This window comes from Triticum dicoccoides, chromosome 1B (genome assembly GCF_002162155.2).
Source record: "Triticum dicoccoides isolate Atlit2015 ecotype Zavitan chromosome 1B, WEW_v2.0, whole genome shotgun sequence".
Classification (NCBI taxonomy): Eukaryota; Viridiplantae; Streptophyta; class Magnoliopsida; order Poales; family Poaceae; genus Triticum; species Triticum dicoccoides.
The window spans coordinates 467,268,090-467,279,670 of NC_041381.1; the positions used below are offsets into that span (position 1 = coordinate 467,268,090).

The 11,581-nt window shown below is 46.4% G+C and overlaps 2 protein-coding genes across 2 annotated transcripts; one reads left to right on the plus strand and one right to left on the minus strand.

Annotated features, from left to right (window-relative positions):
- The first annotated feature begins 372 nt into the window (after nt 1-372).
- Nucleotides 373-3,635, plus strand: LOC119341644 (probable folate-biopterin transporter 7). Its single transcript, XM_037613516.1, has 2 exons — nt 373-829; nt 2,100-3,635. Exons 1-2 carry the CDS (start codon nt 547-549, stop codon nt 3,137-3,139), a joined length of 1,323 nt encoding a protein of 440 aa, XP_037469413.1. The 5' UTR covers nt 373-546; the 3' UTR covers nt 3,140-3,635.
- A 449-nt stretch (nt 3,636-4,084) lies between these two features.
- On the minus strand, nt 4,085-11,024 carry LOC119341654 (carbon catabolite repressor protein 4 homolog 4-like). Its single transcript, XM_037613522.1, has 10 exons — nt 10,810-11,024; nt 10,660-10,739; nt 10,489-10,538; nt 10,346-10,395; nt 6,671-6,740; nt 6,346-6,467; nt 5,999-6,108; nt 5,631-5,781; nt 5,314-5,461; nt 4,085-4,717 (listed from the first exon to the last, which is right to left on the minus strand). Exons 1-10 carry the CDS (start codon nt 10,926-10,928, stop codon nt 4,427-4,429), a joined length of 1,191 nt encoding a protein of 396 aa, XP_037469419.1. The 5' UTR covers nt 10,929-11,024; the 3' UTR covers nt 4,085-4,426.
- Nucleotides 11,025-11,581: the final 557 nt, after the last annotated feature.

Below are 11,581 nucleotides of genomic sequence, written 5' to 3' on the forward strand. Positions count from 1 at the left end.
GCAGATTGCCTGACAAGGTATAGTCGCTCTGAGCGAGCTACGGCTGTGTGGCTCGGAGGGCCTCATGTATTGAGGATCTCTTGCCCCAAGATTGTACGTAGCTCTACCAGGATGGAGTAAAACCGTTTTGATCTCGAAAAAAAAAGTCTAATCTAATGAAGCTACACATTATTTTCAGAAAAAGGCCCGGAGGCCGACCGAAAAGGCATGCCGACATCCTGGAACGCAATGACCCACCATGCACACATGGACGATTGCTACTGGCCCACGTGGCTCGGACCCGCGTGTCCGTGGCACCGTGTTGGTTCTTCTGGTGCCAACCATCCCCCTGCATCATCACTACTTAGTTCGGCCAAATAACACCCAACCATCCCACGTGTCCTTCCACCCCCGGTGGTAGTGTACAACGCAAGAGCCACCACGAGCTCTCAGTCTCTCCTCATTCCCTTCCCTTGGATCGGGAGCAGAGCAGAACACAGAAGGTCCGGCGAGCGCGCGGATCAAGCCGAGACTCCGTACCGTCGGATTTCGGGGAGGAGGGAGGCCATGGAGAAGGAGCAGAAGGTGGAGGGCGAGAGGGCCGCGGCGGCGGCCGCGGCCAAGCAGCGGTGGGTGATCGGGGTGGGGTTCTGGGTGCAGGGCTTCCGGCTCTTCCCCTGGCTCGGCGTCAACTTCTTCCTCAAGGACGCCATGGGGGTCCCCTCCTCCTCGCTGCAGATCCTCCAGGCCTCCGCCACCCTGCCCATGGTCGCCAAGCCGCTCCTCGGCCTCCTCTCCGACGCCGTCCCCATCCGCGGCTGCCGCCGCCTGCCATACGTCGCCATCGGCGGTACGCCCCCTCCCTCCCTTTATCCCCCACGTTATCGCATTGCCTTTCTTTTCAGATCTACCAACAACGCCGACCGACACCATGATCCTCATCGTGATTCCATACCTCCCTTGCTTTAACGGATAATAACGTGGAATGCTCGGAACCACACTCGATTCCGTACCTCCCTTTACCGTTTAACCTGGAATGATCGGAACCACACTCGAGATGCAGAATCATAGTTCTTGGGAGATTTTCACCCTCCCCTGCACTGTCCATGTTGCACGCACAATTTCGCCTTTTTTTTCACTGCACTTGATCACTGATTGGACGAGTCGTAGGAATTCTGAGCAGTGTAGGAAAGTGCAGTAGGATAGTTTACTCTTTTGCGCTGTCTTTGGAGAAAGAAAGAAAAATGGTAACCACGCTAGAGCATTCCACGTTCCTTTCTTGCGTGCTGTTCACTTGTTTGTACATCGGTGTCATGTGGCGAATGACAACGCTGCAAAGAATATACTTGAACACAGTTGTACTCTTGATCATTATCGTGCCTTTTGTTTTCCTTCACTTTCGCTTTCCCTTTCCGTTTTTTATTCTGATTACCATCATTCCCATCTTTTGGCGGATTAGCCTTTTGGAGCGGCAACCAGAGCGTCATGCTGACTATTTTCTCAGTCTTGGATCTCGCCCTTGCCGTGCACTTTAAAGTGTCATGACTGGACGGATGGTGTGCTGCCATATTCCAGCATCACAAAACTTAAGATTGTCCATCTTCAAATTCTATGCTGAAGTCTTAATCTGTGCAATACCACCAAAATTTGATTGACTAGTATCACTTGGGTCTTTGATTATCATTTTTACTTTGCATCATTAGAAATTAGCTCAATCTGTTGGTCTCGTTGGTTTAGTAACCGAAAAAAAAATACAGTGCGGCAGATATCCAAGAGACAATGTGCAAAACAGCCCATTTTGAGTTGTCTGAAACGACTTACAAAAGTGAACGGAGGGAGTAGTATTTTTCAACCATTTCATGAATGGATTGACATAAATAGCGCACCAAGTGATTTCGGGCTTGATGGGCCAAAGGTTTAATGTCCAATGATATCTTGTTGATATAATTGGCACAATCAGATGCCTAAGGAAAGTTATTGTAATTTACTCAATGACAATCACCGTATAAGACACCATAACTGATGCTTCTGAAAATGCTTACTATGTGCTACACTGTAGCTATTTCTCCTTACGTAGCTGACTATAATTTTGACATACCTTCTTATTGCTGTGGTTGCAGCTCTCTTGCAGGCAGTTTCATGGTTGGGAATTGCCCTCTGGCCGTCTCTTTCTCTTCCGGTTCTTACCATTTTTCTCCTCTTGAGCAACTTTGGTGCATCCATATGTGAGGTTGCGAATGATGCCATTGTAGCGGAGGCCGGGAAGCAAGCAACTTCTTCCTCAGGGGGGCAGCTTCAATCCTTTGCTTGTATGTTTGGTGCTTCCGCTGGCGCGTTAGGAAACCTCCTTGGTGGCATTGCTCTCAGCTACTTCTCCCCCAAACTCATGTTCCTATTTTTCGCAATCATTCTCGTGCTCCAGTTCTTCACTACTGTGGCTATACCTGAGAGGTCCCTCAAACTCCCAAAGGCAAGTACTAATACATCCGTGATCTCAAGCATCCGTAAACAAACCAAAGAGCTATCGTGTGCGCTCTGTATGCCGGAAATATTCTGGTCAATCATATGGTTTTCAGTATCTTATGCTGCCATACCATTTCTACTCGGGACCATGTTCTTCTACCAGACTGAAGTGTTAAGACTTGACTCATCCATCATCGGTTTATCCAAGGTTTTTGGTCAAGTGGCTCTCTTGGCTTGGAGCATGGCATACAACAAGTGCTTCAAGACAACGTCTGCACGCAAGGTCTTATCAGCTCTGCAGTTCATCACAGCTGTTGTAATGTTGTCAGATGTGTTATTTGTTCAGGGAGTATACAGAAAGGTGGGAATATCAGACTCCTTATACACCATTGTGTTCTCAGGGCTGCTAGAGGGCCTCATGTTCTTCAAGGTGCTACCCTTCAGTGTTCTTATCGCAAGCCTTTGCCCCTCTGGGTGCGAGGGATCGGTTATGGCCTTTGTCATGTCTGCACTTGCCCTGTCTATTATCATCAGCGGATATCTTGGGGTTGCGCTTGCTGAATTCATGGGAGTATCTGGAGATGATTTCTCTGCACTGCCGGTTTGCTTGTTGATTGAGGCTGCATGCACAATGCTGCCGCTAATTTGCTCATCATGGATTAAAGAGAGGAAAGGGAAGGAGAAGAAGGAAGAGTAGAATCCATCTGTAGGATCCAAAGAGGTTGTATTGGTGCCTGCGAGGCTTTCCTTCGAACTTTTGTCGGTGCCTGAATATGGGGCTGCCTAAATTCCAGTTTCATCATATGTGAAACAACCCGAGAGAGGATTTGGTTCTTCAGTTCCGAGTGCTCTGCGGCCTTTCAGGAATCGTCTCAAGAGGCAAGAGCAGATATACATGTGTGCCATCATTCTTTTTGTCTTTCAGGAGTATATGATAATTTTTGGGGGTGTAAGTAGCTTTTTTCCTTTTTAGCTTCTGTAAGACTGTAACTAGTTGAACCCTGCATATTGTTGTGTATTTACTTTTATTGTCTTTGGTCTGCCAAATCGCATTTCTTTTCGTTCTTTGTGTGTGGAAAAGTCTATGTCAAATTGTCCATGACCATCTTTCATGTAACGAACTGATTGTACCTATTTCCGAATGACTAATTCAGCAATTTAGGTGAGGTCCAGACAAACTCCTGGTTCTGATACGACTTTGGTTAGTAGAATCTGTACATATTTACTATGCAGCCATAATAAACTCCCAAGGATAGATGCGTCTTTGGCGACCTTCTAAAGTTTGACGTTTTACTTTTGGGTGAAAACGGTTACTTGAGGGAACACATAAGGAGCTAAAGAACACATAAATCTTTATACTGGTTAAAAACACGTACTGCTGTAGAACACACATAAATTGTCAATAGGGAATGTCAATTTCATGCTGTGAGGCTAATGGTGCGGCTTCTGAGCTAGCTATAAGCATAGTTTTCTTAAATAATTTGTCTTGTACTCCCTCCCTCCGTTTCATATTAGTTGTAGCTGAAATCTGTCGCTGATTTAATACACAATGTACTAAATCAACAACTACTATAGAACAGAGGGATGTTCCTCCTACAGCTGCTTACTTGCAAATCTTGTGTGTAAACGCTCTTTATAATTATCAATAAAGTTAGCCATGAAGACCTTCCCTCAAAATCAAAAAGTGTCCAGTGTTCTGGGAAATGCATACACTGATAAATGCACATACCTCTTTGGCCGAAAACCAAAAGGCACATGTTTCTTCACATTCATACCATCACGCACGCACAAAAGGTAACAAAGTATACCGTTATCAATTGACAAATTGCTTCTGAAGAACGACGAGAAAATGTGGCTGTGAGATTTATTGCATGCACCACAGCCTTATGATTAACCCTAGACTGAACGCAGACCATGGACAACAGTTCGAGGGCCATTTGCCGCCAGTCGAAAAATGCAACCGGCCACCCTAGGCACTAGCTAGCTAGCTGCTAAGTACCTGGAAATCGGCACCGATTGGCAAGTGATCACTAGGATGGTGGAAGTTGGGCAGGCCTCCTTCCACATCCGGGGAACCCCCTCGCGGGATCCGAAGTAGGCTACTAGGTTTTATTGAACCGCCGTCTGACAAGAATATGTAGTCCAGCGTTCCAGTAAAACCTGGAGTGCAATTTGTGAACTCCGGCTCCCCTCCGTTCTCAGCATACAGGCTGCGCAATTTGACCAGGGCTTCGTCCGTAGATTCGGCGCTAGCTGATAAAAGGTAATTGTATACCTGGAAATGATAGTAACAAATTAGCTGAGGTGACAAAGAGAACCAAATTGAAATGAGGTGGCACACAAAACTGAATCTGGGTTAGATTATCCACACATGAGACAAAAGGATAGAGTGCTTTGTTTTTGGCATAAACAAGGGCTCAAAAGCATAAAGCAGCTATTGGACCGCGCATTGCCAGTCCCTACACAAATATGTTTCATCATGATAACAATATGCCACACACATAACTGGAATAGATGTTAGCACATGGACAAAGTTCCCAATATCTTTCAGTAAAGCCATGGAGCTAAAACGATGTCATTCTGGCCGGGTCATTTATGCACAAGTCACGTCATCTGGATAAGGTTGATGCATAAAATAGTCTCAACATACACTGTTGACATGTTACGAAATACTCCATCTGTCCGGAATTACTTGTCGCTCAAATGGATGTATCAGACGTATTTCGGTGCTAGATACATCCATTTGAGCGACAAGTACAGCGGTAGTATTTGATAATAATTTCTGTGTAACTAAACTCTGCAATCTATAATAATAATTGTAACAATAGTGGCAAAAGCTTGAGAAAGCAATGCAGCAAATGCAAGAAATACCTTATCACCAGGGGTGGAGTTAAAATCACCAGCAATGATCACAGAAGGTTTACAGGTGAACTTATTTGCGATAATTTTCTCAAACTCAGAGACTTTTGAAAGAAGATACTTTGCTTGAGCCAACTTCACATCAATCCATTCTGGATCCCTGTAAAATCAAGTTTTACAGGTTAACATGTATAAGAAACCCAAACATGTGTTGAAAACTAGCTTCCATCAAATACATATAGTAAAATAAAATAGGCAAAAATATGAGTCAAATGACGAAAACATCTTTAAATCACAGAACAGTGGAGAACATGAGCTATTTTACTTGCCAATAAATATGTGTGTTCGCCACAATTAGAATATGCTCACAAGGATCGCCAAGCTTGAAAGCAGCGAGTAAACCAACACAGTCACGCTTCAATCTCACACGTGGATCATTTGGATCTCCACGTTTCTTATTATCTTCCTTTCCACTAGATTCTGTCAGAAAACATCATACAAAATAATCTTAAGCGCGTCATGCTGCTTCAGCTGTTGAGCTTGGATATTTTTTGAATTATTATTTCAAAGATTTAAATAAGTATTTTTATTTATTTATTAAGTGCCCAGTTCACAACTTCAAATGTCCACATTCCATGCAAGCGTGTCCATTATGTGATCCGCAAAGGAATATAGGTTTAGCAACTTTTCATATTACCTTCTGATGGTGAAGAATTATTCGAGGGAGCACTAATTACATTATCATTAAGATGACATGTTTCCACCAAATCATTGTAATGTATTACTTCCTTCTGTAACAGTTCCACACTGCAAAAATAAGAAAATGGTCAGGAAAAATAATTGGATGATGTAAAAAGTAACTAGTTTTCTCGTGCCGAGCTTTGTCCATTATTAGCTGCTTATTTTAAAGGGAATGTATTTGCAAACTGAATATAGATTAGAGCACAATAACAAATATAGTTGCAGGGAGAGAGGTTCAATAAGGAGCTGTCCTGAAATCAGTAACTAATGCACCATGTACATCAGTTAAGAGCACATGTTTACCTTTTTGGTTTATAAAATATACCACATCCATCTCGTTTGTCCCCAGATCGCTGGACATAAATACTTGAATATCCAGAACTTTCCATGTTTTTCCTATAGAATGTGTCATATTCATCCAACTCCTGTCAGAGGCAGGAACCAGTAAAAAAATAAGGAATATTCTAAAGTGTACACTAAGAGGGCAGGCCTGGCGCAGTGGTGAAGTCCTCCCCACTTGTGCCAAGAGGTCCTGGGTTCGAACCAGCCTCTCCGCATTGCACTTCGCAGGGGTAAGACTAGCTTCACAGTACAGAAATTTATTAAAACGTCAGAAATGAGACCCAACCTGTATGCACATGAGGTCAGCATTAAAACTCTTGAGTTCTGTTAGAACGGCTTTTGAACGAGCTTTCCACCTATTTTCCAAACATAAGAGTAAACATGAATTTCAAAGCTGGTGATAGAATTAGGGCAAGAAATGGAAAACAGAAAGGAAAGAAATAACTGTGTTCTTTAATCCTGAAATAAAACAAGTGCACCAAATGGCAACCATGTGCCAGTTCAATTGTGGAAGATGGTTTATGGTTACTATTGCTAAGCATAAGAAAGCAATGGTCCGCCCCCCTATGCAGGGGTCCTTATAAATCTAAAAAAGGAGTCGTTTGAGGTGCCACCGCTTTGCGTGGATGCGCTTTAGAAAGCTTGCCACACCAAATGTTTTACTTTACATGAGAGAGGAGGAAGAAGCAAGGGAAAAAGTAATCAGTGGGAATGGATCGTCAATCCTGGTTTGGGGGCGGATCTGACATTTAGCAACCTCTTTGCTATCACTGCGAGTTACCGTCGCAGATCTCACACCGCTTCAATCTGAATATCTGATACAGGCCTGTTGCGCCAGATCTAACTTCAGAACGCTGCTACTGCATATTGCGAGAGACAGTATACCGTCTCTGGTGGTTATAGCCGGTGGGGAGTGAAATGGGACTTTGGCAAAGGATGGCTGGGGAGTAATGGCCAAAAGGTGATGAGATCCATCGCGAGATGGTGATTCAGTCCTGACTCTTGTTAGAGTACGTAATGGGCCTAATGGGCCCATTAGTCTTAGGGTTAATTAGAGATAAGGGTCACTTGCTTAGGGGTCAAGTAAGCCTTGCTTGGGAGTCAAGTAAACCTCTCTATATAAAGAGAGAAGATGTATCAATCTAATCAAGCAAGAACTAAGAAGGAAATCCCTTCCCTCTTGCCTGGCCGTGGGCAAAAGGCCCCCGGCCGGCCCTCTCACGCCCTCCTTCTAGCAGTGCCATAACAATTCTAGTCTAGAACCTAGCCTTGCTTATCCCACCACCATGAGCATTTTAACAGATGTCTGTAAATTTAGATGAAAATAATACCTCATACAAAATTTGGCACAAATATACATACTATAGTCTGTTAGTAAATCTATGGGAAAATTGGAAAGTCCTAGTTGTCGCTTTGAGTTTGGAAAATAAAACTAAAACTTATTATGTGGCATTTTTTACCCTCTAAGATTTCTCTATTTACGTATTCTCTCGGTGTTCATTTCAGTTATATTGTAAAATATCAAGTAAACACTAGAGTAATGGTAGTTGACATGCATACCTCTCATGTATCATCTCTATGTTAACACAATATCATACAAGAGACTGTGCAACGAAGGAGGACGGAAAGTGAGCGCAAGGAGATAGTAGGGAATTATTAAAATGCAAATACTGATAAGAAAAGCATGAGTTTGGCAGATCCAAAGCATGCGATCCCTCTATGTTTTAAACCAAGGGGTAAATTTGAATATCGTATTATACCTATTGAATAAATATGTGTGCTACGAAAGTTGGTATCTTTTGGGGACATCAATTTCATCTGGATGCTAATTAATCACTTTTTCTAACAGCATTTTTTGACCATTCTACATTACTTTTTTTTAGGATTTCATGCTTACAGAAAATAATGTTAGGGTGGGTTTTGCCAACTAAGACAACTGTATGGAATATCTTAAATAAATGTAAGAGGAAGCCTCAAGTGACGCCCTACGGGGTGGTTGAAAAACGAAAAAAAAACACTGACCCCTCACCTCGAGGCAACGGGGAGAGCTCCCAGAATCTCCCTCACCGCCGTGGCCGAGAGAAGCCTGCTTGGCGGTGGCGGGGCCTTGGCGGCTTCTCGCACGGCAGGGGCGGAGCACGGGTGGCACAGGCCTAAAGCTGCTACCCTGCCTCCCGGCGATGGTCGTTGCTGGGCCTGAGTTCGGAGGCTGGCCCGAGGTGAGTCAGGACGATGGGGCGGGCGTATGGTGGCCGCGGCGGCTCGGTGGTTGTGGTCCTGCAGGAGGCGCGGGGTGGTGGCAGTGACCTCTCTTCTGTTGGGCCCGAGCCGGCAGTACACATGGCTGGGCAAGTGCCGGTCATGCCGGCTGCATGTGCGGCGACGGTGGCTCTGACCTAGGGTTTGTGCTCGAGCGGGCCAGTTCTGGGTCTGAAGCAGATTTGGGTTGTCGCCTCGGGTAGGTGTGGTTGGGCTCGGTCCGGGTTGTGCCTAGCGCTGTCCTCGCGGGCGCGGTGGGCGGTGGTGGTCGTCGTGACGCCGTTGAACGGATCGGCGCCGATGGCCACGGACTTGGCGTTGTGTGAGCTCGTCTAAGCCAAGCCAGAGGGCTTTGGGCAGGGCCTGCTCGACAATGGCCGTTGGCATTCTCGGGTCTCCCCCCACCGAGTCCACCCGGACTGGTTGGGGATGCAGGCGTCGGCACCTACCATGGAGGTGTGGACCCAGACCCGGGGGCTGATGTCGGGCAAGGTGTGGAAATAGGTGCCTTCTACTCTTCCTGTCGGGGTTGGTGTGCTGTGATGTGGACGGTCGGAGGTGTCTCGGTTCATGGATGCCATGGCGGCAGCCTCGGATGACGATCCTCATGGTTGGCTCTCCGGCGAGCACCATGGCGATCGTGGTCGCTATGCCTCTCCGGCATGTGGGCGGCAAGAGGTGTAGCGGCGGGTGGCTCGGGCTCGCTCTCTGTCGTTGGCCTGTGCTCATCGCGGTTGTCCTGGACGCCTCATGGTGGCACGGGTGAGCTGCCGAGCGAAAGCTCAGCGCTTTGGCGCTAACGACGACAGTGCCCGCGGTTGCCACTCTCCTCACGAGGATATCGTTGTGGATCTCTTCTCCGTGTTGGGGTTCCGGGTGATGACCCTTGTCTGTCTCAGGCTCGGCAGCGGCGATGCTTAGCGTTGTCTCCCCTCCCGAGGGTGTTGTCGTGACGTTGTTTTCAGGCCTAGCTGTGTTATTTCTCAGCAACGTAGTCGTGTGCATTTGTGTTGTCCAGTTATCCTAGGATCTGCTTTGTAAGAGGGCTTCCTCACTAACTTGTATTATTCGGCCATGTACTTTGATTTCTGCTTTATCTATAAAGTAGGGCGACAGCCTGTTTCGAGAGAGGCTCAAGTGGCAATGTGAGCTTGATTACTATTCACACAGCATACATTTAGCTTGTAACTTTTTGGATACTATACAAAATGCGCATATGATAAAAACGAGTACGTTGCTTGCGGAATTCAAATTCTGAGATGTAAGTGCTAAGAAAAAAGGGATTGGTCTGTGATCTTCAGTGCACAATGCTCAAGCAACAAGAGGTTAGTTAGGGCATCCGATGATTTCAATCAGAATCAATTACTTAAAATTCCAGCAGAATGATATGAATAGTTTGACAATGGGAATTGTTGTTTCTATGTCGACTGAGAACAGTTATTTCCAAGCCAGCCAAGTTACACACAAATCTACTAGATATTCATTGGATAGAATAATCAACACTGGGGATCAACTTAGAAATAACGATTTCACAATCCACTAAGAAATTGACACTCCTCGAGATTTGTCACAATTCTAAAATGGGCTATACTTGATATTTTATTGGATAGAAGAATCAATGTTCAACATAGTCAGCTTAGAAATATGAATTTTTGTCAATCGACTTAGAAATAGACACCGCCTTTAATAATTATGAGCTTACTTAAGAGACGCGGATGGAGAATGAGGAAAAAACGCGCTCTTCACATAAACCTGAAATGTTGAGCAAATTCTTCAATCCATCACTCTCCATACGGCTGAATTATATAAGTAAAATAACAGAGTAAAACGCAGCAGCCCACATACCTGGGCGAGTATGTTGTAGGAAACCAGCCGGAACTGGTACCCGTCTGCCCCTAGAAGACAAACCAAAAAGATGTCAATACTAACCACATCGGAGCTGCCCGGATACAGGAGCAGTCGAGTAACCACGGGCAATGATGGCCGTTTTAACAGCGTAGGGCGGGTAAATTTTACCGGCATCAGGTTCGGACTGCGCTGTGGGGAGAGGGGCGAACCTGGGCTCCGCCTGCGCGCTCATCCGCCGCTTGCAAATCCTGAACCATCGTCAGAGCATGAGAAGAGGAGATGGAGAAGGGGGGAGAAGGGGGAGGATGTGCTGCTTACGGGCGGAGGGGAAGGCGGCGGCCGGAGTGAGGAGTAGAAGGGCTGGATTTGGGGAGGAGGCGGCGGCCGAGGAAGAGAGGGAGGGAAGCCGCCCAGATTGCCTGGGGTTTTAGGAGCATCGGTGGGCGCTGTGTTTGCTTGCGCGCAACAGAAAAGGAAAAGATGGTGTGTGCGGAAGGCGACCTCTGCTTCTCCTGTTCGCGGCGTGCTTGTGTCCGGGTCAGACTCCGCCTTGTGAACTCTGTTTTTCTCCCCCTATCCACGGCGCTGCAGCTACATCCACGATGGGCAAACTTGGCCCCTGTAACCCCCGCCGAGCTTTCGTGGTCACTGACCTGGCACCTCGCACATAATGTAATTCACATTCGGCATCTTAATTATCATATTTTAATTCATATAAACTCATGCGACTACGTCGATGCACACACATCATTCGGCTACTCCACCACTACTAACTAAACATGCCATTGGACTACCAAAATTTGACATGTTTGGTTATGGTGAAGATCACCCACGGCTGCTTTTACCCTTCCCGGGGCCCTTGTCGTCCTTCTCGCGGAAGTACCGGTCAAAGACGCGGTAGGGATCGTGCCGGATCTGCTCGTCGCCGGAGTTGTCCTTTTTCTCCTTCGGTAGGATTCTGCTCTTGGGCGAGGGCGCTCGTGTTCCTCCGTTGCCGTTTCTTCATAATGCGGCCGCGGATGGCTTCCTCCTCTGCGGCCGTCCGGACCTCCGCATCAGCCGCCACCGCCTCCACCATATCCGCCGCAAT

What these genes read in the sequence shown, in the direction of transcription:
- LOC119341654 (XM_037613522.1), bottom strand. Translation starts at nt 10,928, where the DNA reads ATGCTCCTAAAACCCCAGGCAATCTGGGCGGCTTCCCTCCCTCTCTTC. An exon ending in GCAGTCCGAACCTGATGCCG is followed by an intron (nt 10,539 to 10,659) that starts GTAAAATTTACC and finishes TTTGTCTTCTAG; the next exon opens with GGGCAGACGGGTACCAGTTC. An exon ending in TAATTCTTCACCATCAGAAG is followed by an intron (nt 5,782 to 5,998) that starts GTAATATGAAAA and finishes GTTTTCTGACAG; the next exon opens with AATCTAGTGGAAAGGAAGAT.
- LOC119341644 (XM_037613516.1), top strand. Translation starts at nt 547, where the DNA reads ATGGAGAAGGAGCAGAAGGTGGAGGGCGAGAGGGCCGCGGCGGCGGCC. An exon ending in GCCATACGTCGCCATCGGCG is followed by an intron (nt 830 to 2,099) that starts GTACGCCCCCTC and finishes CTGTGGTTGCAG; the next exon opens with CTCTCTTGCAGGCAGTTTCA.